Here is a 24248-nt window from a genome sequence, read left to right as displayed (position 1 = left end):
TGTTTATTCTGCCTATGATGTTATCTGTTGTTGTCCATCTGTGTAATATCTCTGAATATCTGAATATCCTATTTTCCCTGCTTTGGGACAATAAAGATGCCTTGACCTTGACCTTGCTAGCAGCTGCCTAGGTTATAGTAGACTTACACCACCAATGGGGTAAATGTAAATATTAATTACTAACCTTTACGCAATTGCTAGTAAATGTGGCATAAACCATTTAATTACTAAGGTTAGTAAACAATTAGAGAGGTGCCCCTGGAGACACTTTGCATTCACGCATGAAAAAGAACATTAATGAATTCATTCAATTTTATTTGCATAGCGACAATTCATAACATATATTATCTCATAATTCCTCATGTGACCCTCAGAAAAGGACAATCCTTAGATGAAACATGGATGAGAGTAATATTAGCAGTAATGAGTAGCTATATTATATAAAGTAATATGGTCAACTGCATCCGTAAACAACCTCTGATTATGGACAAGAAGTCCTATTCAGGCTATGATAAATTAAGTTCTTATGGTCCTCATGGACATGGAATGAGATGGAGATGGACATTATCATTTGAATTAAGATGGCTTTTCTCTAATTTTCTCTCTACACAGCCCTTACTTTTTTAAGGAAATAAAAAAATTATTTGGCAAAGGTAAATAAGACAATTGTCTAAAAAACAAACCAAAAAAACTCAGTCATCAACTCAGTCAGCAGTGACACAGTCAGATTTGCAGCTGCACACAAGAGCATGCCCCAGCAGTTACTGTAATTCTCCCAAAGGCTGAAGCACATGAGCACACACTCATGTTGCCGGCATATGAAAGATATGTAATTATGCAGAAAATAGTTAAATACAACCAACAGTGTGCACAACAAGCTATGCCATACAATATGTGAGTAATCTTTCAATTACAAAATTATTTTGAATTATTTATGTTTAACAGAAGTTGTCTACTTCTGTCTGCATTGTTGACTATTGACGAGCCGCGACTGGTTCAGACCTGTACTCAGCAATGTCCACTTGTGATTGGACAGATGTTAACACCAGCTCTGAACGTGTCTCAATTTCCCCTGCTTGACTTACTTTGAGCCATTAACAATGTTACGAAATTTCACTTCCAATCGAAACAATGATACAAACTACAAAAATAACACTTCCGAAGTTAAAATAAAATGTAATTATACCTCCAAGTCCCTATGGATCCATGATGTAAGGTTTGTCCTCCGTCGGGTCTTTTTTCTCCTCAGAGTCAGACTCGTAGAAAGCCTTGTCATTGTTCTCATCGAACATGGCGCCCTGGAACACAAACAACCTTGATTGCACACCACGTCAAAATCAGCTCAACTATGCATGGACTTACAGTAACCATCATTTGTACTGATGTAACGGAATAAAACAGGTGATTTTAGAAAGTTGGATAAGCACACTCACAGCATTATGAAATATTTTACTTTCCCAATAGTCATACATTTTCCATACAGAAAATAATAAGACTCAAATGTATAAAAGGAATGAGAGTGAGTCAAAAAACAGGACTTCTACTCAAATCTTAAAATCTAAATGACTATATCAGGACTTTGTTACTTCTTTTCTCATTTGTGGAATTGTATTTTTTAAAGGCAAGGCTAGTTTTTCCTTCTTGTAGCTAATCCAAATAAAAAGTAAAATAGTGATTTACTACATCTCTGTATACTTTCTCTGTATACCCCACGCCTTTTAAAAAAACAGGATACACATTGAAGGACATTATTAAATAGAAATAAATAATTTTAGACTTTTTTAAAACAAGGTTTATAGAGAACATTTCAAATAAGAATAAATTGTCTAAAGTAAAATTACGATCTTTATTTTTTTAAGGATTTCTAGTGTGTGAATTACTAATCACCTGACTTAACCTTAAAGATCCCAGAGATTCAAGATTCCTAGTGAGAAAACATATTCATGATTCAGATTCTGGATGTTTTATTGTTCAGAGGTGTGATGGTATATATCCTCAAGACGTTAGCATGAGCAGGAATAGCATGTCGTGAGAGTCGTGAATGTCTCACCTCCTTCCAGGGACTGACGAACTGGGTTCTGGCGTAGCGGGTCAGCATAGAGATGATGACCACCTGGCCCCACTCTTCCACATCCACCAGCAGGTTACAAAGCTTCCTGTAGTTCTTATGGATCAGGTCTATGCGATCGGGACAAACGTCTTCGAAGGCCATCACCACACTGCCAGCCACCAGCTACAGAAGAAAATGTAAACGAGCTTAAGATTTAAGTTGAAGAAGAGGTAAGAATGTGTAGCACTTCACAAATTACACAAAGACTTTTAAATCTTTAACAAACCATAATACAGATAGAGACTCCAGAGAAATGAAACGCCGGTTAACAGATATGACCCTTGTAAAAACAGGTGCTGGAATCGCACTTGGGGATGAAAACAAACACAAGGCCAATTTACATCTCTGATTACATCTATTTTTGCTTTTTAAGTGGTTAGTTGCTAATCAGAGGGAAAATGTTTGCACTTTAATTTTTCACCCGCTTACTTAATAAACCGTTCAATCCATCAATAAGTGGTTCTTGCATCTATTTTAAACATTTAACATCTTAACATTTCATTTCTTTTTTTTTTTAAAAAAAACCTAATTGTATGTCCAATTCACTGGAAATGAAGTGAGATGACAAAAATGGACGTTGAAGATGGAGCTGTCGGGCAGGAGGATAAGAGGAAGACCACAGAGAGGGTTCATGCATGGATGTTGTGAAGGAGGACATGAGGACAGTTGGTGTAACAGAGGAGGACACAAGGGAGAGGACAAGATGATCTGTTGTGGCGAGAAAGGGAGACAGGATGTGCAATTCACTGGAAAAGAAAGTAGAAAAGGAGGGGGAAACACATTTGGCTGTTGCATAGCACTCCTAACACTGCTGCTGCTGAATGTGACACTGAGTGAGTGACATGATGGTGTATTAATATGCAAACAGCATTATCACGGGCAGGCAAGGGTGAAGAAGAAGGGAGAGAAAGGGAGCAGAATCTGGTCTTCCCAATTAAAGCCTTCTGGCCCCCGGTGGCCCTGTGGGAACCCGGTGCATTTACCCATCAGCGTTGTCATGAGCCTGCATTGATTGTGTGTGCATCACTGTGTGTGCATGAAATGCGTACTGGCACGGCTCCTGTCTTGGAAATCAGGGTCTAGAATCAAAGCGATCATTAGCCTCTATGACACCCATATTTCTTAAGTTATATAAATATAACACGGAAATCCTATGAGTTGAGGAAATCCTCTTACTCGTGGATTCAGCGAGGAATAATTACATAATAAAGTTGGCTATTGCAAATGTGATTAGAATTTTATATAAGTCATGGTTCAGTTCAGTATAAAACAAACAACTACAACTACTAGATGGAATAAAAATGAAGGAATTTAATTGCAGCATGTGTGACTTACTAATGGCGTTCAAAATTGCGATTTCAATTTGAAACCAATGAACTGTTGAGCCCTAACTCAGGGTGTAACTACTGACGACCAAAACCTCATGGCAGCTAATAAGAATATTATTATTACATATACTATTCTGTAACTCTGTAGATATGATATTTACCGTACCACAAATAATCTGTGTAATCTGTGAAATAACTGTTCTTCAGCGACATTACTTGAGTCATTGTAAGTAGGATAAACTGGAAAATAAACTGTGCACAGTCCCTGTACATACGTGGATTCAGCTGTTGAAACCAACTCTAAAACATTGTTTTGGGTACATTTATTTAAATGCTCAACAGTCAAGTCCAAGGAGAATTTAAAGCGGAGTGTGACAGTGAAGGGACTTCCCTTTGTGTTGTGTTCATAGTATATATAATTCTTAAACTCAGCAATGAGTAAGAGATGTCGTTTATTAAACAAAACAACCCTCAGAACTAAAGACCTTGATCACACCACAATAGACATAGGAGTAATTAACACTCCCCAAAATTGACTGCGTTCCATTTAGAGGTGACAGTTTGAGGACCTTGGTGTTGTGCATATTAGCTAACAAGTACAACCAAGTGGAACACAGTCATTGTGAATTACTGTATATATAATTTCGACCTTCTGCTTTTCTTGCTGTGACAAGCCACGGCGCTGTGAAAAAAGAAATGACTACTTTGTCATTTAGATGGTTTCATTTATTTATTTTTTCTGTTGTTTCTTTGCCCAGATTTCTGCCGCCGCCTTGATATAAACAGGTTTTGATTGGACAGAAAAATCAGGTTTAAATATTCAAGAGCAACATCTCTTCCTAACAGACCGACTCGCTGCTTACTAAGACAGTCCATGAAGCAAAGTCACCACTGAAGGAACTGGTTTTACCAAAACATCTGCCATTAAAATAATCTATTAACTATTAGAGGAGAACTTGCTGATGGAGATTTAAGTAATTTCAAAAACCAAACAATTTAACTTATAATGAATTATGAGAGTGACACATCTAGTCCCTGTTTCTCTGAATGCTCCTTTATAAATGTGAACTGCTAAAGGGGGGAATATTATACGAGGTTCCAATGAAAACTATTTACAAACAATGATGAGATGCAATACATTAAGAGGACCGAATGAATAAAATCATGAAAACTGAATAGAACAGGCTTGTGTCTGTGCTAAAATAGCCTTTCAGTAAAGTCATCAGTTAGATTCTAAATGTTCAGTGTGAATTGGTACACAGTTTTGCATGCGGGCTTCATTCTCGCCGGGCGTTCTCCATAGACCTTCTCATGTCTCTGAGCCCATTAAAGGCAACACTATTTCTGAGCGTGTGGATCCCAATGCAAGGCTTTGTGCATTCTCTACCAACTTCCCCCATTAGACACAGCTCCAAGGTAAACTACATGCACCATCAACAAAACTGACACCCCAATCTATGGAGTTCATACACCTCCTCCTCCTCCTCCACCACCCACGACCATATTATCTACCCTGCGTGACAAGCCGGTAATGGAAAAATCACACTAAGCAAATGGTTCTTCTAATAACAATAAATTTCCTATAAAATTATGAAGGGCCCAAACCGTTTCCTTGCATCTATTTTGCTATGAATTCTAATTAGGGTGCCAGAGAGGCAGAGAGTGCTGGGTCATCACGCGAGAGACAACGTGCGCCTTTTTGATTGATGGCCCGGTGTCGGGTCGGTCTATCCTCCCCGCGCTCGCGCTTCTCCCGCACTCGTCCCTCTCCCTCCTTTTACTCTTAAATTAATGGGCGTCTCACCTAGCCCCTAATCATAGTACCCCCCCGCCCCTCCTTTCTGTTCTCATTTCAATTTTGCAGAAGGCACACGGGGGGGAGCGAGGGAGGGATCGATCATTTATCTTGTAATGGCTGGATAATAGATCCATCACAGTAAAACAGCTGCACAAACTCCTATGTTGTCTCTGTCATCAGGCCTTCCCATTTTCTCTTTAAACCATCCTGCCTATAAGCAGGATCCCATGTGTCACAGCCATTTAAGCAAACATGCACATCTGTAAAGGTAAATGTCATTAGGCCTGGACAACGCTGCAGCCTGGAGCAATAACCAAATGTTTCCTTCTTTAACAGGAAGCATAGTGACATTAGCTAAAGAGCATTTACACAGGATTTCACTGGTCTGTAGTTACACTACAGAAGCAGAGAGTTGGCTGTTTTTAAGCCGGAAAAGATTATACCTAAGTGTCAGTAATCGAGAAAATATTTTTGACATGTTATAGCAGACAAAGGAAGGGGTAATTAATAACATCATTCCTCATATTTCCCCTCATTTCATCCTTTTAGATCTGAGGTCACTGTATTTTGCAAACTTGACACGTTTGAAGAAACTGGTTGAATAAACCATCTGTTAACCATTAGTGGAGCTTTGTGAGTCATCTTCAAAAGCAAACTGTTTATTTGTATAAAACACAGGTATAGTAAATTATGATGGTGCGAGCAGGTGCAATGACACATCTAAGAGGGAGGGCTGCCACTGTTGCTTAAAAAAAAAGAAATAAATGCCTATTACACAAAACACCATCATCACCTGAGCACACCGACAACTTATTCAGCATCGTAAAGAAGTCTCAGAACGTAAAGATAATTTAACTGGTGCATAAATGTTACAAACCCATCAATCTCTAAACAATTCCATTCCCAGAGTGATTTTCATTATAGAAACAAAACAAGTCCAGGTCCAGTGATAAATACACCGCCTCTTAAGTTTTCCATGATGCCAGCGATCACTAAAAAGCATCTTTTTATCCCTACCTAGAAAGTAGCCTTGCCAAACTATTACTAATAATTACAACTACAATTATTACTACTATGACAGCCTGAACCACTGTGGACAACATGCTTTATTATTTGCTTGTACATATGCACTGTAACTTCAGTTGATGTTTAAATGAATGTATGTGTATGGAAGTGTATATAAATGTTCTAACCAATATGGACTCAACACATCCTCATTACTGAAAGCCGCTGTGACGAATCAGGCGAGTTGATCAGCATGGATTGTGGGCATTTGAGATGATCACCCTGTATTTATGGATAGTCTGAGGACGAGCCTGTTGTGTATTCCTGCAGAGAACATGGTTGAGTAATACTAATGCGGATAATGACAATACAAATAAACTGATGTACTTGTGTAGTTGCATTTCCCCCCCCCCCAATCAGCAACATAAGAGGAAAACCAGGAGCACCTCATTTAGTTTTGCAGAATACTGCAGGAATACTGTGTATTATGGTGGGACTACCAAATGCTACATACAGTAGCTCCGTCGTAATATCACAAAAATGGCTTGGATGGCTATTATATATCCACTACGTTTAGGTTTTCCCCCTATTCATCAGTAGCTGCATGCTTGTGCATCTGTGTGATGATAGTGCCCTCTCTCTGTCCCCAGACTCACAGTGCGGGCTCCAACGGGGAGAAGTCATCTGTCTTCGTTAGCGTCTGGGGCTAAATATGCTATGCATCTGGTAGTGGGCTTTCCATCCCCCCTTGGCTTAAAGCTGCTTTGTTTTGTTTGTATAATGATAGGTATACGTTATGAATACACGATTACGACAAACCGTGCATGACTCGCACACGGACCGAACGCAATCTGCATTCCTTAGCCGGCATCTACACATGTGATATTTGCTTCTTTTTTTTTTTTTTAACGGCCTTACTTTTCACTGTGACCTCCAAAAATTTACTTCTGATAGGCTGCCACCACATTGTGTCTCTGACGGGCCTAAACAGAGTATGTGGGATTCTGACTGTGTTACAGTCCATTTTAGAAAAAGAGAACAAAAAAGAAAAGAAAGAGAAGTTAGCCTTTGAGAAAATTAAGCCGACACTAACATCAGTGAGAAAATTCCCTCCAAATGGACACTTAACAAGGAGCATCTGAAGATGTGTGGGTTTAAGTGGGTGTTAACAAACCATGGCATTGCCGAATGAGCTGTGGGATGAAGAGCTAAGGGGGGAATTATTTGACTGGGGCGCCCTCCAGTGGTCTCCGCTCTCCTACATGGGGAAATGTAGTGTACAGCAGCTCAGTGTGTACTTACTGTGCTTTTATCTTTCAACAGTTTCTCGATCACTTCAATCAACTGCTCCTTCTGGTCTGGATCCAGGCTAAAGACACGGGAGAGAAATGAACGCGTGTCAACAAAGGAACGGCAATTATTCACATAATATGAAAACTTGATGGACTTACAAATTAAATCATGTCGTCTCCGTGTGCTCAGAATGCCGATATGTTCACGTGCTCACAACAGATTCGATGTTCAATTCAATTCTCTGTCTCGATGAGCAAGTTTTACTCTCTGACTGAGGTTGTGTGTGTTAATCACTCATTCACTATCTCCCATGTAACAGACTGTAAACAGAAAATCCATTCCCAGTTGAAGCTGATCATATTGTTGATAATTTGGTGCTTTCATCTATCCTTTATATCTTCCAATGACCTTAGGAATTGTGGCATTGTTGTTTTTATACATATATACATACATATACATATAGATATATATATATATATATATATATATATATATATATATATATATATATATACACACACACATTATATGTATGTATATATATATATATATATATATATATATATATATATATATATATATATATATATATATATGTATGTATATATATATATATATATATATATATATATATATATATATATATACATACATACACACATATAGATGACATGATGTCACATTTCTGAGGTATTTTAATGGGCCTCGTCTCAGAGTTAGTTTCAGCCGGTTAATGTTGTTAAACTTTTGTGGTAACCAGATGTACGAAAAACCAGTCATTCAATATTTGTCAAACCTGTGAAAATGATGTCAACGCACACACACACACAAAACTGCTCTAAGCAGTGGCCTGCTTTCACTATGTTACAGAAAAAAATAATGAATCGGTTAATGAAGGAAATAATCAACATACTAATTAAATTAACCAGCAATGACATGACAAATTATTTTTTTCTTATTTTTTTTAATCCACGTTTGTTACTTGAACCTGGTTTTATAACAAGATGTGTTTTTCTAATTAATCTTTGTCATGTTTGTACATCAATTCTAGTTTGTCATCCTAATGAAGACTTGAGTTTGCTGCCACAAAGTCTTTTATTTAAAGACTTTTTAACTTTTCCACAACACAAGAGTCCTTAAGGTTACAAACCCTGAGTTAGCTAGTTACAGTCTTTTACATTATATTTTAAATGCACTTAAGAGGATGAATTTTGCAATCATAATTTAGACAGTCAAGTGAAATGGTACACATCAACTACAGAGGTAGAATGTTCATAAAAACCACTGAGATTTCAGACACATTTATGATTGAATCAAGTATGCCACTTTCAGTAAGACTCCGCTGATAAAAGGAAAACAAAAGCGAGGCAAAACCCTTTATGTCAACATTACTCAACGTTGGGTGTCACAGCGACTCAGTTCACTGCTCAAGAATGAAGTGGGATGGAGAGCCAAATCAGGTATAGTACATTTATGTGATATTAGAAATAATAATAATTTAAAACCCATATAAGCATGTTAGTCCTAATGAAATTGAACTCAAAGTTGGACTAATGCACCCACATAATGCGATAGGAAATGGACCTACTACTGCATGTGCACCTTCAGTTGGACAAGAGTCTGACTCCCTCTGCACAGGAGATGCTGATCCCACCCTGAGATTAAACATGTCAATAATAGAAGACGCCAGGACATGAAGGAATAAGGCTGCATTTACACTGCAGGTCTAGCTTTTGAAAGACAGTGTCCACATCATTCGATACTTTAGGAGTCAGGGGTTGACAGGGAGGAGAATATCTGATTTATATTAAATGTATTTCCAAATACAAATGAGGCATGATGAAACCAATCTACTAATATCCAAATCCATGTACTTTTTCACCTACTTACATGTTGATAGTGCTAAATGGAAAGAAAAGATCAGGATGGGTGACTTGCACCATAAAGTGTAAATGTAGCCTTGGATAACGGCTACAGAAACATGGAGAAAATTCAGGCAAGTACAGGTTTAGAGTCTGTCAGCTTTTAGAATTAATATTGTGAAGTTCATGGGTGGTAAGAGGACTTTAAACAGCACTCAACATGCTAACAACTAGCAGCAAGCAAAACTGGAAAATGCCTAATACTATTATGATGAAAGGTGGCATATCACCCCCTGGTGGAGTAGAGGCAGACACACTTCACAAATCGATTCTCTGTTAGTGTTTGTACACTGGGAAAAGGACAGGAGTTGAAATGAATGAGAACTGTACCTATAGAGCTTCTGGATAGCATGGGCTGAGGTCTTCCTGACATACGGGGAAAGGTCAGCTGCAGCTTCCTTGATGGCCACCATCATGATGGGAACAATTATGGGGACACGGATACTGGACAAAACCCTCAGCGCACTGGCCCGGATGAACTGGTTTGGGTCCTGCCACAAAGAAATGAAACCAGTGAGACAATGTCTTCTATAAGTCGACTGATACGGGTTTCTCTATGGTCAATGCTGAGGCTGATTTCCTCGGACAAAATATAACAGTTTAATAATAACAAATTATACACAAATTTGATGCATATAAATAAAAATAGATAGACAGAAAGACAGACAGAGAGAGTATTAAATATTAAGTCCAAATACTAAGGTCCAGTGTGTAAACTATGTACAGTTATTTTCATTTAGCAGAAATTAAAAATACAAGAATCATCTTTTTTTTTATGAATGTACAATTGCCTTAATGGGTGAGCTGATGATTTTCTATACACCAAAATACGCCTTCAGGAGCAGTGTCAGCTCTCAAAGGCAGCCATTTTGGCATCAATAGCCCACAATGGATAAACTAAACATATCTATAATGTAAATGTCTTTTTTTGATGGTAACTTAAGGCTACAAAGGTTCTCCGACACACTTGGAAGAGAAGGGTGAGGTGAAGGAAATTCAGCTGCAACAAGTAACTTCAATAAAATTTTACACACTGTACCTTTAAATACATGTCAAACAATGTTTTTAGATGAAAAAGTGCATTTAGCCACATTAATTACGTTCATGAAAACAAAAATGTGCAAACCTGTGCTAAATAACAAGTTTAAAATAAAAAACTGTTTGTTCTCTAGGTTAGAGAGCCACTAAAAAGAGTTCCTAATAGTCCATTTCAACAGTTTCTTGGAGACCCAACTGGTCAAAACACTGAAGCACATATCCACATCAATAACTACAGATTTGTATCGTGTCAGTAAAAACAGAAGAAAATGAAATGTTACCTTCAGGGCCCGCTGGAAGGTGCTGATGGACAGCAAAGCCAGGTCCTGCTGCTCCTCTGCATACCTCACCAGGTAGACGTATACGAGTTTCTTAAGCTGCAAAGGACAATTAAATCACGAAGCAATCAAGTGAAGCAGCTGTAAGAGTGACTTAATGCAGCACACAGGGAAATCAACCTGGAAGACCAGATGTGTTCTGAAACTTGAGTTGTTTTTTGGGGTTTTTTTTATTTCCAGGATGTTGTAACATCCGGTCGGGCTGTGCACCGTGGCCAAATACATTATCAAAGTGTCATACAGTGAAAGATTAAGAGAAGTTTCTTAGTTAGGGCTGAATAAACAAGTTCACTGTCATTTTTAAACATCTTCATGGACAGAAAACAACAAGCACTTACAGAATCCTTTCACACAGCTGAGGTAAAACATTAAGCAGTATTGCATTATTAGTATTAAAGTATGCGTCTCAGAGTGTGTTTACGATAGTGCATGAAGATTAAATCCATATAAATTTAACCTTATATTGATACTGAAGGAATTATATTGCGACGTACAGTACATTGTTAATGAACTCTTCTGTAGCCCTGCAACAAATCCAGTAAAAGATGAAGGAAAGAGATTAAAAGAACAATAATCAGCAACAAAGGAAGTCTTCTTTTAGCTTGTTTTTTTTCTATGGGAAATTTTAATTTATTTTTTCAAGGGAAAAAAAAAATAAAAGAAAAAAGAAGAATGTTGATGCAGAAAGTTTTCCTGTCTTTATATCACTTGCTGCAGACTCAATCTAGTGTTATTTCAGGTGGAGAATGAGGTTATAAGTTTTTCTTTTTTTTTGCCGAAATTGCCGGTGAATGTATTTGCACCCCGCTGCTGTGCTGTTTGGGCTTCTACTCTTTTCTCACAGGAAAGCCTGAGACAATATTTGTCCCACTCTCTGACAAGTTGAAGTGGAGACCAAAAGGTTGCTCCTCCGTTGATTCACATCAACTATTCAGGGAGAGAATAAACAGAGCTGTTCGCCGTCTGTAAGGCTGTGGAGTTAAAGAGTGTGAAGAACTGGTGGTGGGAGGGGGGGGCGGGGGGGGGAGTATAGTTTGAATCAATCTCTTACTGGTGGGAATTTTTGTAATTTAATTTGAGAGCCGATTTAAGGCTGAGGTCAGGGGCAAGGTTACAGTTTAGGTGCAGTCACCAATAGCTTCATTCGGTAATCAGCACCATGCTTTCTAAAACAGTGAGTATTGACCTGCAGCAGTGCACCACAGTTCTCGGTCATCATTTCGGTCATTACTGCGGGGATTAATGGCATTACTCACTATAAAAAGGAGACAAAACCCATCTGGCCTCCAGAATCTGGTTCCTATGAGCACAAAGTACTGAACTGATTTCATTTTCAAATGTTAAGTGGGTGATTACACGCTTTGCAAGTGAAATTTGCACAAAATCAAATTTTACTTTATGTCATTTTTTCCCCCCATAATTTCTCTACTAGTAGAAAAAATAATAATATTCAGAGGCTTGATAAAATATTAATTCACGTCAGACGGCGGTGGTGTTAAAATGAAGTGCGGCAATTATCGCAGAAAATGAAGGACATTGCTATTAAATCACGCCAACGCCGTCAATAAAGTGCAGCTACGCTCTCGGGCTGCTTTCTATTTAGCGGGGATCAATGTTAGCTCGCGGTGATGAGGAGAAAAGTGAAGGTGAGGGCAGGAACAAGGGAAGAGGCCATTTTCAGAGAGACGGGCCAAAGGTGAGGAGAGAGAGCGTGATAGAGCTAGGAAACGAAACCTAGAGAGAGGGATAGAGAGAAAACATCGCCCAAGACCTCACTCTACCTTAGCAGCTGGTGTTTATGAGGTGGGGGGAGAGGAGACGTGAGTGTGGGCTCTCTTCTGCCAATTACATCCACCCACCTGCTCCCCTACCCTGCCACGAGCTGCCTCGGCTGCATGCCTTGCACGCAGCGCCCGCTTTCAGGCCCCATGCTCACATGCTGCCCCAAATGCTACCTGATTATTCTGCTGCTGCTGCTAATCAATATTCACAGGCTCTGGGCATGGGAACCCCTCTTGAGCTATTGCTTAGTGTTTTGGTCATTCACTTGAATAGTGTGACAAGGCATAGCTCACAGTCGACATGATTGAGAGGAGCAGAATTTACATTTACAAAGGCTCATTGTGTCTTGCAGCATCTTGTTTTATTGCTGCTGCTGCTGCTGCTGCTGTTGCTGCTGCTGCTGCAATGGTTAATGATTTGCAAAACAGAAGTAGTTATTCTACTTTCAGGCTGATAAGGGGGAAATTTGAATCACAGGCCATAACTCAACAATTGCTCACAAATAAGGGTAGCTAAGGCCGGGGTGATATGGCTTATGAATAATAATATTTTTTAGGCTATATCCTGATATTTATGAGATGTTTTTCTGGGCTCATGAAAAGTTTTCTTTCGAGATGTTCCTGCTTCTCAAAGGAGAGTGACGACACACAGTAAATACACTCTAAAATGAAATATCTACTGTTGATGATATGTATTACACTTTCATTTCAGATGACACCTGGTTCATTTCTTTGGCTTTTTCAAGTTAAATGAAGGATATTTACATATATGTGCGCTAGAAACAATAAAAATTGCTTATATGTGGTCAAAGTCTGCTATCACACAAATATTTAGGCTTAAAATGAGTTTGTTTTTTAAATATAAATGTGTCGATTGCATGTATATTTCTTTTACACACTCACACACACCTGTATATGTGTATATATATATATATATATATATACATACATACATACATATATATATACATATACATATATATACATATATATATGTATATATATACATATACACATATACACATATACATATATATATACATATACACATATACACATACATATATATATATATATATATATATATATACATACATACATATACATACATATATATACACATATATATAAAACGGACATGTTCTATTGAAGAAGACCTGAAACTAGTGATTGAGACCATTAACTCCACAGGAAAACGTTAACTGATGTTAGAAATCTAAGTGAAAAGTAGGCTTATTTTTCCACAGACTTCCATTCAAACTGGAGTCGCCCCATTGCGGCTCTTTAATACATTTTTACCTCCAGACTGCCTTCACTTAATATAAAAACAATCCACGTTTCAAACTCAAGAACAAGAAAATACTCCTCAATACCTCAAAACCATTTTAATATCGGTAGAGGGGTGATCACAAAACATGAACAGGCCTATATTTTCAAATAAAGTTGGTACGGCAGGCTGCCAACCATTGTTTGTCTTGTTGCTGGTCAACTTTTCTCAGGTTCAATTGGGATTTTAAGAGGAAGACTATTGTGCTATCCTGTTAAATATTACTGTCTGTTACAGAAGGAGGCCTTGTTGGTATCAATAATCATGTAAATGTGCATTTAGCATTGATGAGCATTTTTTTGACAACCCAAAAGACAATTAAATATTAATCGTCTAATGGCAAATGAATCAAATTTTGATCTCTGCAGATAGAATTTGGATTCACACAAGTTGGAACATTGATCTACATAACTGAGCATACACAAAAGAGGAAGGGTTGATTCAATAGTCAATTTGAAAAGTAACACTGAGGCTAAACTAAACTGTTAAAGACATGGTCATGGGGTCAAAGATTAAGGACGTACAGGAAATATGTTAAATTCAGTGTTAAATATGGAATTCTATTCATTATAATAGAAAGTACTGCTTCTGGGACTAAGATGCGTGAGTAGTGGGTTTTTTTTTACCTTTATAATTATTATTTGTTTATTTATCATATAATATTTTAACATGAGCCCACTATTGTTGCGTAGGAGCAATTTCCCTCTTTTGACGTCATATAGACAACTCATGTGCTAGGTTGCACAATATTAAGTGAATCATAACGGTCAGCTGAGGTGATAAAAAAAAACGATTGATGTTTTCTCGCGGGATATTGTGAGTGAGCGATTGTAATAAATGTCATACCTCTATGTTCTTGTTCGCGACGTTCTTCACAACAGCCGGAAACAGCTCCGATGCATTTTTCCCTTTGGCGATGAGCTGAAAATACACCACACAGTTATGAACCAACTTATACGCGAGTATTATCACTAATACACACAACATTTAAAGAGACATTTGATATAACACACTCACACCAACAATCCTCTTCATGGCCTCCAGTTTGAGCGACTCCTTGTTGCTCTCCAACATCTCTTTAAGGTCTTCATTCCTGAGGACAGAAAGAAAAAAAAAACATTGAGACGTCTTATTATGGTCAACCAACATGACCCTCATCTGCAGAGGTGACTTGACTAATCAGTTTTAGAAGTGGGAGCTTGACCAAAGGTAGTGTGAAAGCTGCATGTCTGCCACATCTGTGTAAGCTTCACAGATTACAGGGTCAACACCGGTTCCTATGGCGCCATAGGAGTCAACGGCACACTGACACTCAAAACAAACAGCAAGTATGTTCTCAGCAAGAAAAGCTGCGACGCAACAATTTCAGCCAAATCCGCTCTTCTCTCATGTGATGACAATGCTCATTCCACGCTGTCACATTCACACAGTGTCATTGTGAGGCTTCACAGCAGGCTTTTTGTTTGAGACGTGACACCGCAAGACAGGATAACGTTTGGACAGAAATGTTGAACCTGGTGCCAGGAAATGTGAGGCAGACATTCATGGTCACATCAGGAATATTATGTCCACCAAGGACGTTTTTGAATGAGATTTTCTGGGGAGGAAGGTTGTGGCCCTGGAAATGATTCGATTTAGGAGGCGATATGGAGACACATCCGGAATCAGGATTTTTGTTTTAATCAATCGTCAACCTTGTGAGATTTGGGCGTGTATCTGCCCAATATGAAGATGCAGAGACACATTGTGAAAGATCCATCTGAGTGTGATACATGAGGATTGTTCCCATGAAGATAACTGTTTTTATTTTGTCTTCTCCCAGTAAGTTATCTCAGATTACAAGATCATCACAAGTTTCAACAACATTATTGCATATCTCACATTTCCCCACTATCATGTAACTCAAGTATTGATCATTTTTGAAACTGTGCGGCCTTGGCAGAGGTTTGCACTCTCTGTGTGCTTTCCCAAATATGTTATAAGACTGTGACCATCCATTTTGCACCACCATCAGGTACAAGATGAAACACCGAAAGATTTGATCGCAACATAAGCTTCAAAAGCCGCCCCTGTGATTTGCTACTTACTTACTTACTCAACACTAATGTTATGTCTTGCTTCATAATAAAATTCATTAAAATTCATAAAATTCATTCATTTTTTAAAAACTGTCAGTGGAAAAATAAGAATCTTTCATGGGGAATTTAAATGCACAAACTAGCAGCATCATTACAAATAATAAATGAACTTTTCCTCACGATCCTTTTTTAACACAAACTTATGTAGTATAGTAATGGTAGCAGTGGAACAGCAATAGTGATGTAAAAATATCACTTACTCAGTTCATGCCTTCTGATTGAGAACTATGTCATGGTTGACACTTTCTAAATTAGATAAAAAGCATATGTCATACACAGCAACATATCTGCAACAACTGAAGGATTTCAATGTATCTACACCCTAAACACTGGATATTAATGAGATGTATTTTTTACTTAAAGACATTGCAAACTTCATTAAACAGTTGAGCATAGTCCTCAGGCTTACACAAGTGTTGTGTGTGATTTTACTACAGTACCCGACTTTGTCTGTCTCCTTTGGACTCCTGTTGCTCTGTGTGAGGGCCTGTTCTTCTTGACTGGGTTCAGTCTTCAGACTGAGCTGCAAGTTCTCGGCAGACACCATCACTGTCCGCATGGCTCCCATAGCCTCCGAGCGCAAAAAGAACCCACTATCCATGCCGGCTTTCCTCCACAGCTGTGGACGCTACTCCAACAACCAGTAATCCCGCTTTGCACGTTTGAGCGTCTCCTACGTGTCTCAAACAAGTCTTCAAACCCAACTGACTGAACTTTTGTTAACTCAGTGAAGGCAGTTGACAGAAGCTGTGGTAAGTTTTCCTCGGGCAGTATGCTCTGCTCCCTTAGCTTTATTTAGGTATGTAGTTGTTTTCCAATCTTGTTGTCGTTCGGGACTGTCACAGCTGGGAACTCTGGAAAGAAAAAAAAAAAAAAGTCCAGACCGCACTGGCTTTGTGTCTGTCTGTCATTCACTACTTCTTCCTCTTCTCTTGGACAAAAAGAGTCACAAGATGCCCTGCCAGCTCACCAATGGCAAGTCATCCTCACTCGTCAAGGAAGAGCCATCTCACTCGGGGGAGAACCTCTCTCCTTCTCCTTAAGTCCATGACCCTACTGGAACTAACAGCCCTTCAGCTATGGTTCAGTCACATTAACCCGTTACTCTTGTCTTCTTATAGATGTTCATTTACCTCTATCCTTCAGGCTGTGTGTATGCGACTCTGCCTCTGTGTGTGTGTGTGTGTGTGCGCAGTCACTTCCCACTAGGGGAAAAAGGAGGGCCTTATCTACAATGGTGGGTAAACACAGATCTACTTTTCATCACTTCCACTGTGCTGTAATCCACGTTAGCTCAACACCACCGAGAGCACATGCGGTGCCAAGTGTGGCTGACGGGGCCAACAGGACAGACCCACCTAAAAGATAACAATACGAGGGTGAATGTCACGGAATCACTCTGAACACGTAAATGGTACTTTAGGAGTTCTTTAGGAATTAGCCTCCCACGCTTTCCATTCTTTCAAAGGAAATCACTGATATAAATCACAAGCTGATCACACAATTAATGTCTTGGTGTAGTACTGGGGGCAAAAATAGATCTCCGCATTATACAAGGCATAATAGCATGCTTTTAGGGAAAGTTGAAAGTGGAAAGCGTCGTTAATATTACATGATTTCATACATCATGGTCAGTTAACCAGTCAAGGTTAACACTTGTTAACGCATCCCGACACAATGCAGACTCCCTCTGTTCTCATTTCCAGCCAATCAAAGACCAGTACAGAGCAATAACTCAATAACAATAAACATAAACGTATAATATTCACACGTAATACGTATCACCCAAGAGCTAAGAAGAAGGAAAAAGAGAAATACGCCATCAAAAGACGTAGCAAACATCACACACGGCACTGCTTTGGTAAATGTTCAGAGGGTCGTCGTGTAGACATGAAATGACATCATTTCCTGTGTCACTTCTCACAATGTGCAGTGTGTGACCCCACGTTAAGAGGCACTTGACGTATTGTGAACTCACAATGACTGCAAAGACTCCCAATCTGTCATGTAACCATCCTGTGACTCTGAGGGTCGAGTAGCGTGAGGAAATGGTAAAGGACCTTTATGTATATTTATATAATTATAGTTCTTTCTTGACTTGACAACCGGGCTGTTACTCTACCACTGATCCACAGCTGCCCATTGGTCGGGATTCAGATTGCCAAACTCAGACTCAGCAAGGCCAAGAGTGAGTTAATTGTCTAAATGTCACAGGAAACACAAGATCTGCTTTCATTGTTTGCTAAAGGAGCAGAGCATCCTCCAGAAAAAGTTGCATCGTTCTTCCAGCGATGACATTTAAAAGCATCATTCTTTACTCGCACAGTGCTCTTCTTTTTTTTTTAAGGTTAATGCTAAATTACGTAACGAGGAAAACAAATTAAATGGCTGCTGGAAAGAGACACCACATTAACCACAGCTAATGCCTACACACAAATATCACCACACATGGCCGATCATTAGCTTTAATTCATCTTTTCTGCAACACTGCTCACATTATTAGATGCAGTTTTCTTATTAATATCAGTCATGAACAGGCCACATGTGCATCGACCCACTGCTGTGGAGAACTGAGGACAAAGCATTAAAACACATAGTGGAGGTGAATGCAGCTCTGTATTTCACTGCACTGGGGGAAGATTTTGATTGTATTAGTGTGTACCCAATAACTATCACTAGATGGCTGTCATACTCCCCTATTTAAGTCAAACATGGTATGAAGGATGAATGAACTGCAGAGATCAGTGCCACCTTGTGGCTGCCAACAGTTACTTGACTTGACATCCCATCTCTGTACTGTCTTTGGTTATTGACTGCTATTTGCTAACAGAGCCAGAAGGTCAGAGATGGATTTTACTTATAATTTAGTGACTTGTTTACTGTAAAATTAAGCTAATTTTACAGTAAACAAGTCTCAAAATTGATAACAAGTCCCTTCTCATTAATACGATGTTACGCCGGACTGACTTATTCATTTGTAGATCATTGCCAAGAAACACTACAGTCAAAGACCCAGAGGGAGGAGATGGTGGTTGGGGTAAATAAGCCCACTATTGAGACCCATGCTTCAGTCTTAAATAACTTAAACCCAAATAATTCAATGATTCAATTTAGAGAGTAATGTATGAATAACTGCCTTACTGGGGGAAAAAAATGTTTAAGATAACGTCTTTTTCCCCCCATTTAACTCAATGTTAAATACTCTGCCACAACCAGAGCCCAGGACCAGCTGAATTCTTACCATATTCACAAGAAATCACACCACACAGTAAATACTGAGCTAATATTACCTGTAGGGCTGAAACAATTGATTAATCTATAAATAATCGATTACTAAATAAAATTTTCATAATCGATTAATTGTTTTTTTGGTTTTTTTTCAGCTTCTTAAATGTGAATATTTGCTGGTTTCTTTGCTCTATACAACAAAGAATCCATTAAAACTGAATCATTTTGGTTTGTCGACAAAACAAGACATTCAAGAACATGATCATTTCCACGCTTTAAAAACACAGATCCACATATAATCACTGATTAGTATAAACTGCTGTGGAACAGATGACACCAGCTGGGGAGGTGGTATCTAAACCATCCTTGGGATGGATTGCAATAATGCATGTTAAGGTTTGTGTGATCAGATCAGAGGACACATTGAGGATGGATTGGGAGTGTTCAGACCAGTGCTTTGATGATCAGATCACTCAGAACAGGACTGAACATGGTCTAAGATCAGAAGTCTACACAATGTTTGTGACAAACATTGAGCTACAACCTTTCCCTCATCCGAGCAACGTACTCAGCAGATTGCGTCAACTTTAATGAACAAGTCGCCTTACACAATCTATATAAATGCTGACTACCGTGAGATACTTGTAGTGTCATGTCACATGTAGAGACACAGGCAGGGGTATTGTATGAGACAGATGTGCAAACAGAAGCATCATTCATGCCCCATGTATTCTCTATCTGGTCTACCAGCTTAGCCTGGAGGTAATAAAAAAAAAAAGACAGAGCATTGCCTTACTGGGTAAATGGTCATGTGAGACAGCTTAGAGGTTTTTCCCCTAGCACGGGCAAAAGAAGGTCATTAACATCTTAATTTTCACAGCAACAAAAGGTTTTGTTCTGAGAGGCTGCGGTGGAACCAACCACAAACAATGTCCTTCAGAGGTTTACCTCTGAGGATCTGGCGTGGTGTGTAACACACAAAGACAACATTAAACCAAGAGAGCTGAGCTAACAGACAGGTCACTGATTTTACAAGCGATGGTCAGACTGATGATTGACTGCCCTCTAGTGTCAGTTTCCTCACAAACACATGAACACAACATGCTGACAGACCAGTTTGATATTTCTTAATACTGTTGTTTGTACTTTCATCAGACATTCATCACGCTTCGTATTGGAAACTAGAGTTGCAACTAATGATTACGTTCTTTATCACCTAATCTGTTGATTAGTTGTTTTATCCACGCAACAACACAAATGGAGGGAAATGTCAGTATTTCCTGAACCTTAAAAATCTTTTCCACACACCAAATCTAATCACTTTAACTTTATAAAACACAAATATTTACATTTAAGAAATTAGACAACGCATCTTTATTTTATTAAAAAAGTGACAGTAGATTATAAAAATAGTGGCAGATTAATTTAGTATCCATTAACTGTCAATGATACATCTCAGCACCATTATATGTTGTGTCCAAATGTTTTCAAGTGTAAACAAATTCTATTAGGTCAAACCTAAATGAATTTGTAAGTGAAGTTTTTTCCTATCTTCAAACGTAGTATGATATTAAAGCTTGGCTGAGCATGTAAAACAGGTGGTTTAGAGTTAGAGGCGACTATGACTATGAATGATGGTTGATAAGACAGGAAAATATTATTCTAATCATTCTAAGTATTTTATTTACATGCAGCCTGTCAAACATGAGAGGCTGCTACCTGCTTTTATTTAAAAGCAATATTGTCCAAAATGAGTTTCGTACAAAAAGTTCAAACAAAACTAAAGCTGAACAATATGTATGGACTGCCAGTTATCACAGGTTATTGGATAATCCCTAAGAAAAGGACAGAATCTGCACATGTGAAAAAAAAACAACATTCACAAGAAATCACACCACACAGCAAATACTGAGCTAATATTACTGGGCTGAAACAATTGATTAATCTATAAATAATCGATTACTAAATTAATCGTCAACTATTTTAATAATCGATTAATTGTTTTTTGTTTTTTTTCAGCTTCTTAAATGTGAATATTTGCTGGTTTCTTTGCTCTATATAACAAAGAATCCAACACAAGTAATACTATGCTGACACACAATTTATGTCATGTGATAAAACAGAAGTAACTTTAACTGAAGATTGGGCTCTTGTGTACTAAAGATTAAAGGGAAACAGTGTTTATAGGTAAACTCACCAGAACTTGTTTTACATTAGCACACATTAAAGCAGCACACCTAAATATACAAACACAAGTGAATTACAGGGAATGTATAGGGTAAAAGCCAAACAATGTCTCCTCTATATAGGATTACAGTGCAATGAAGCATGCAGTGGTTAGTCCAGTGCACCTGCAGGCTCAGCTTCGCACATGCATGTAAAGCTGAAACAATTAATCGATTACTAAATGAATTGACGACTATTTTGATAATCGATTAATCGGTGCAAAGCTTTTTTCATGATTAAAACAAGATTTCCGAATGTTTAAGCTTCTTAAATGTGAGTATTTTATTCATTTCTTTGCTCTGGATAGCAAAGAAATCCATAAAAGTGAATCATTTTGGTTTGTGGACAAAACAAGACATTTGAGAACATCATCATGTCCAGGTTTGACGAACTCTGATCAACATGTTTTAACGTTTCCTGATATTGTGGTCATTTGTCCCAAAACCAAAAGGATTAACTTTTAATGATTTCTTTGTGCAAACATTTAAGAAGCTTAAACAAGCGACAATCTTGTTTTAATTATGAAAAAAGCTTCAAACCGATTAATCGAATAGTTGTCGATTAATTAATCAGCTCAATATTTAATATTTAGTTAAATCATTTTTATTTAAAACATATAAATGCACTGCAGTGCAGACACAAACTGCAGAGACTGTATTTTTTTTTTTTTTTATTAAGTACATTTTCATTAGTTACGAAACTAATGAAAACATCTGCATCATGTATGAGCCACTGGTGGCACTAATTTAAAATTCAAATGTTCTTTCATTCTCTCACTGCTGTTTTTATTTATGCTTTCTTAGTTCTCCGTGTTTTAACTAGGGTTTTTTTTTTGGTACTTCTCCAACCTCAGTGCTTCACAAATTAACAAAGACATTTCTACTTCATCATCTCTGATGAGTACTATATGTTAGGGCTGCTACGGTGGCCCTGACAGCTCAACGCAAATGAAAAATGCAGTCATGTTGTGGCTTTTTGTGCATTTGTGTTGAGCCATCAAGGCCATGGTAGGCTGCACTTATATTCATTCATCTCATACTGCTTTATCCTCCCACTTTATCCATCACCAACAACCCTGCAATTGTTTGTTTATTGAATTATTTGACAGAATGTGTCAAATAAAACTTGGACACTCTAAATTGAGTTTGAGAGTGGATGATTATTTGTCTTTATGTGATGGACAACCTGTCGAGGGCATACCCTGCTTTTTGCCCTATGTTAGCTGGGATTGGCACCCGTGCCCTCCATGACCCTCATGTGGAGGATAAAGCCGTAAGAGGTGAATAAATGAATGTGTCAAAACAGCATTTTGGTGAAGTTCTGCAGTGGTGCAGATATTCAACGGACCCAAACTTTGGTAGTCCAGATGAAAATCATATGGTCTTATTGTTCTCAGGCTGCAAGGAAAATGATAAATCTTTATGTTTATCTGCCAAAATATGTGCAGTTCGATTGTTTTTATAATTTCATGCAGCTTTTTTCAGTATTTGGAGATTATTGACAGCCATGCCGTTTACATATAGGGTCAGTAAAGGGCCAAGAATAAATGAATAAAAGTTGTATCCTGCTTTGAGAATAGTAGGTTTATTTTGACGACGGAGCATTAATAATTAGAGGTAAGCTATAACAACACAGCGGTGTGTGGTAAACATGGTCATGTGTGATGCTAGTTATTATGTGTATCACACAGCAAACGGCTAACAGACATTCGCCATCGCCGCCTGGTTTATTGATGCTGCGGCCAGTGGACTTTCTGGCCTCGTTTGAAAAGTGAGCCACACTGCGATTTAGCCTCATAAAGTTGTCCAAAACAGTGTAAGTGTAGCGCAGGTGAGCGCTGCAAACTGTGGACAGAAGACACATAGACCTGTCTTACTTTTTGAAGTCGGTGCTGAAGAGTCCGAAGGCAGCTCCGGCGCCGGAGGAGGTCGGGGTGCTCTCCTGCCCCGCTTCCACCGCAGTCTCCGCTCCTCCCTGGTCATTGTACAAAGGCCCCGTCGACATTCTCGATAAATAATAGCTTTTCCGCTTTTGAGCTACACGGTGTTCATAAACGCGAGCGTGTATTCGCAGCTTTAAAGGTTCCCGCAGAGATAAACTTATCGGATTTCACTGAACTTTTCTTTTTACACGCAGTAGCGGAAGTGTTGGACAAGATGATGTCACATGACAGGGCATCAGCCACGCACAAGGACATAGATCTGTAGCAAGTAGAAAAGAGAGCTCAGGGGCGGCTGGTGGAAATGCTCGTCTAGACTTTATAGTTCTATTGTCGCGGTGTTGCCAGAGTAACAACGTTACTACCGCTCTTGTCAGAGAAAGTGAACAGAAAATTGCGTGCAACATATTTTGCTTATAGCGCGTTCAATATTTAGACTTAAATGCATACATAGTTCAACATATTGTACTTTTACGACTAAAATAGTTACATTTCATTTGCATTTTCACCTAATTCTGTTATTACGTAAACATACACTTTAGTATGTTTCCTATAAATCCAATATTTCAATGCAGTTGTCCATAAATGATTGGTTTGAATTATTATAGCTTCCACATTGAATTTAATTGTCAATGGGCCGTTTTCCACAAATTATTTTGTCATGTCACAGGAAAAGCAGAGGTGTAATTAATGAAATTAATCACCAGAACAGAGGGATTGTTAATATAATTAGGAACAGCTGGGCCTTTCCTATCTCAAAATGTATAAGTGACCTTT

The 24248-nt window shown here is 38.4% G+C and overlaps 1 protein-coding gene across 1 annotated transcript; it reads right to left on the bottom strand.

The window, feature by feature from the left end:
- Positions 1 to 1196: 1196 nt before the first annotated feature.
- LOC122779679 (AP-3 complex subunit beta-1-like) lies at positions 1197 to 23703 on the bottom strand. Its single transcript, XM_044042252.1, has 8 exons — positions 23409 to 23703; positions 14958 to 15033; positions 14787 to 14861; positions 10776 to 10871; positions 9787 to 9947; positions 7544 to 7610; positions 2051 to 2233; positions 1197 to 1298 (listed from the first exon to the last, which is right to left on the bottom strand). The coding sequence occupies exons 1-8, from the start codon at positions 23534 to 23536 to the stop codon at positions 1197 to 1199; spliced, it is 888 nt and encodes a 295-aa protein (XP_043898187.1). The 5' UTR covers positions 23537 to 23703.
- Positions 23704 to 24248: the final 545 nt, after the last annotated feature.

The sequence above is a fragment of the Solea senegalensis genome, linkage group LG13, assembly GCF_019176455.1.
Source record: "Solea senegalensis isolate Sse05_10M linkage group LG13, IFAPA_SoseM_1, whole genome shotgun sequence".
In the NCBI taxonomy this organism is placed as follows: Eukaryota; Metazoa; Chordata; class Actinopteri; order Pleuronectiformes; family Soleidae; genus Solea; species Solea senegalensis.
The sequence above is the reverse complement of the archived record's forward strand: the minus strand, read 5'-3'. Positions and strand labels throughout refer to the sequence as shown.

Bases quoted from the DNA above. Each gene is read 5' to 3' on its own strand.
- LOC122779679 (XM_044042252.1), bottom strand. From the start codon at position 23,536: ATGTCGACGGGGCCTTTGTACAATGACCAGGGAGGAGCGGAGACTGCG. The intron at 9,948-10,775 runs GTAACATTTCAT...TCTTTGTGGCAG, and splicing joins CCTTCCAGCGGGCCCTGAAG to GACCCAAACCAGTTCATCCG. The intron at 7,611-9,786 runs GTACAGTTCTCA...CCGTGTCTTTAG, and splicing joins GCTATCCAGAAGCTCTATAG to CCTGGATCCAGACCAGAAGG.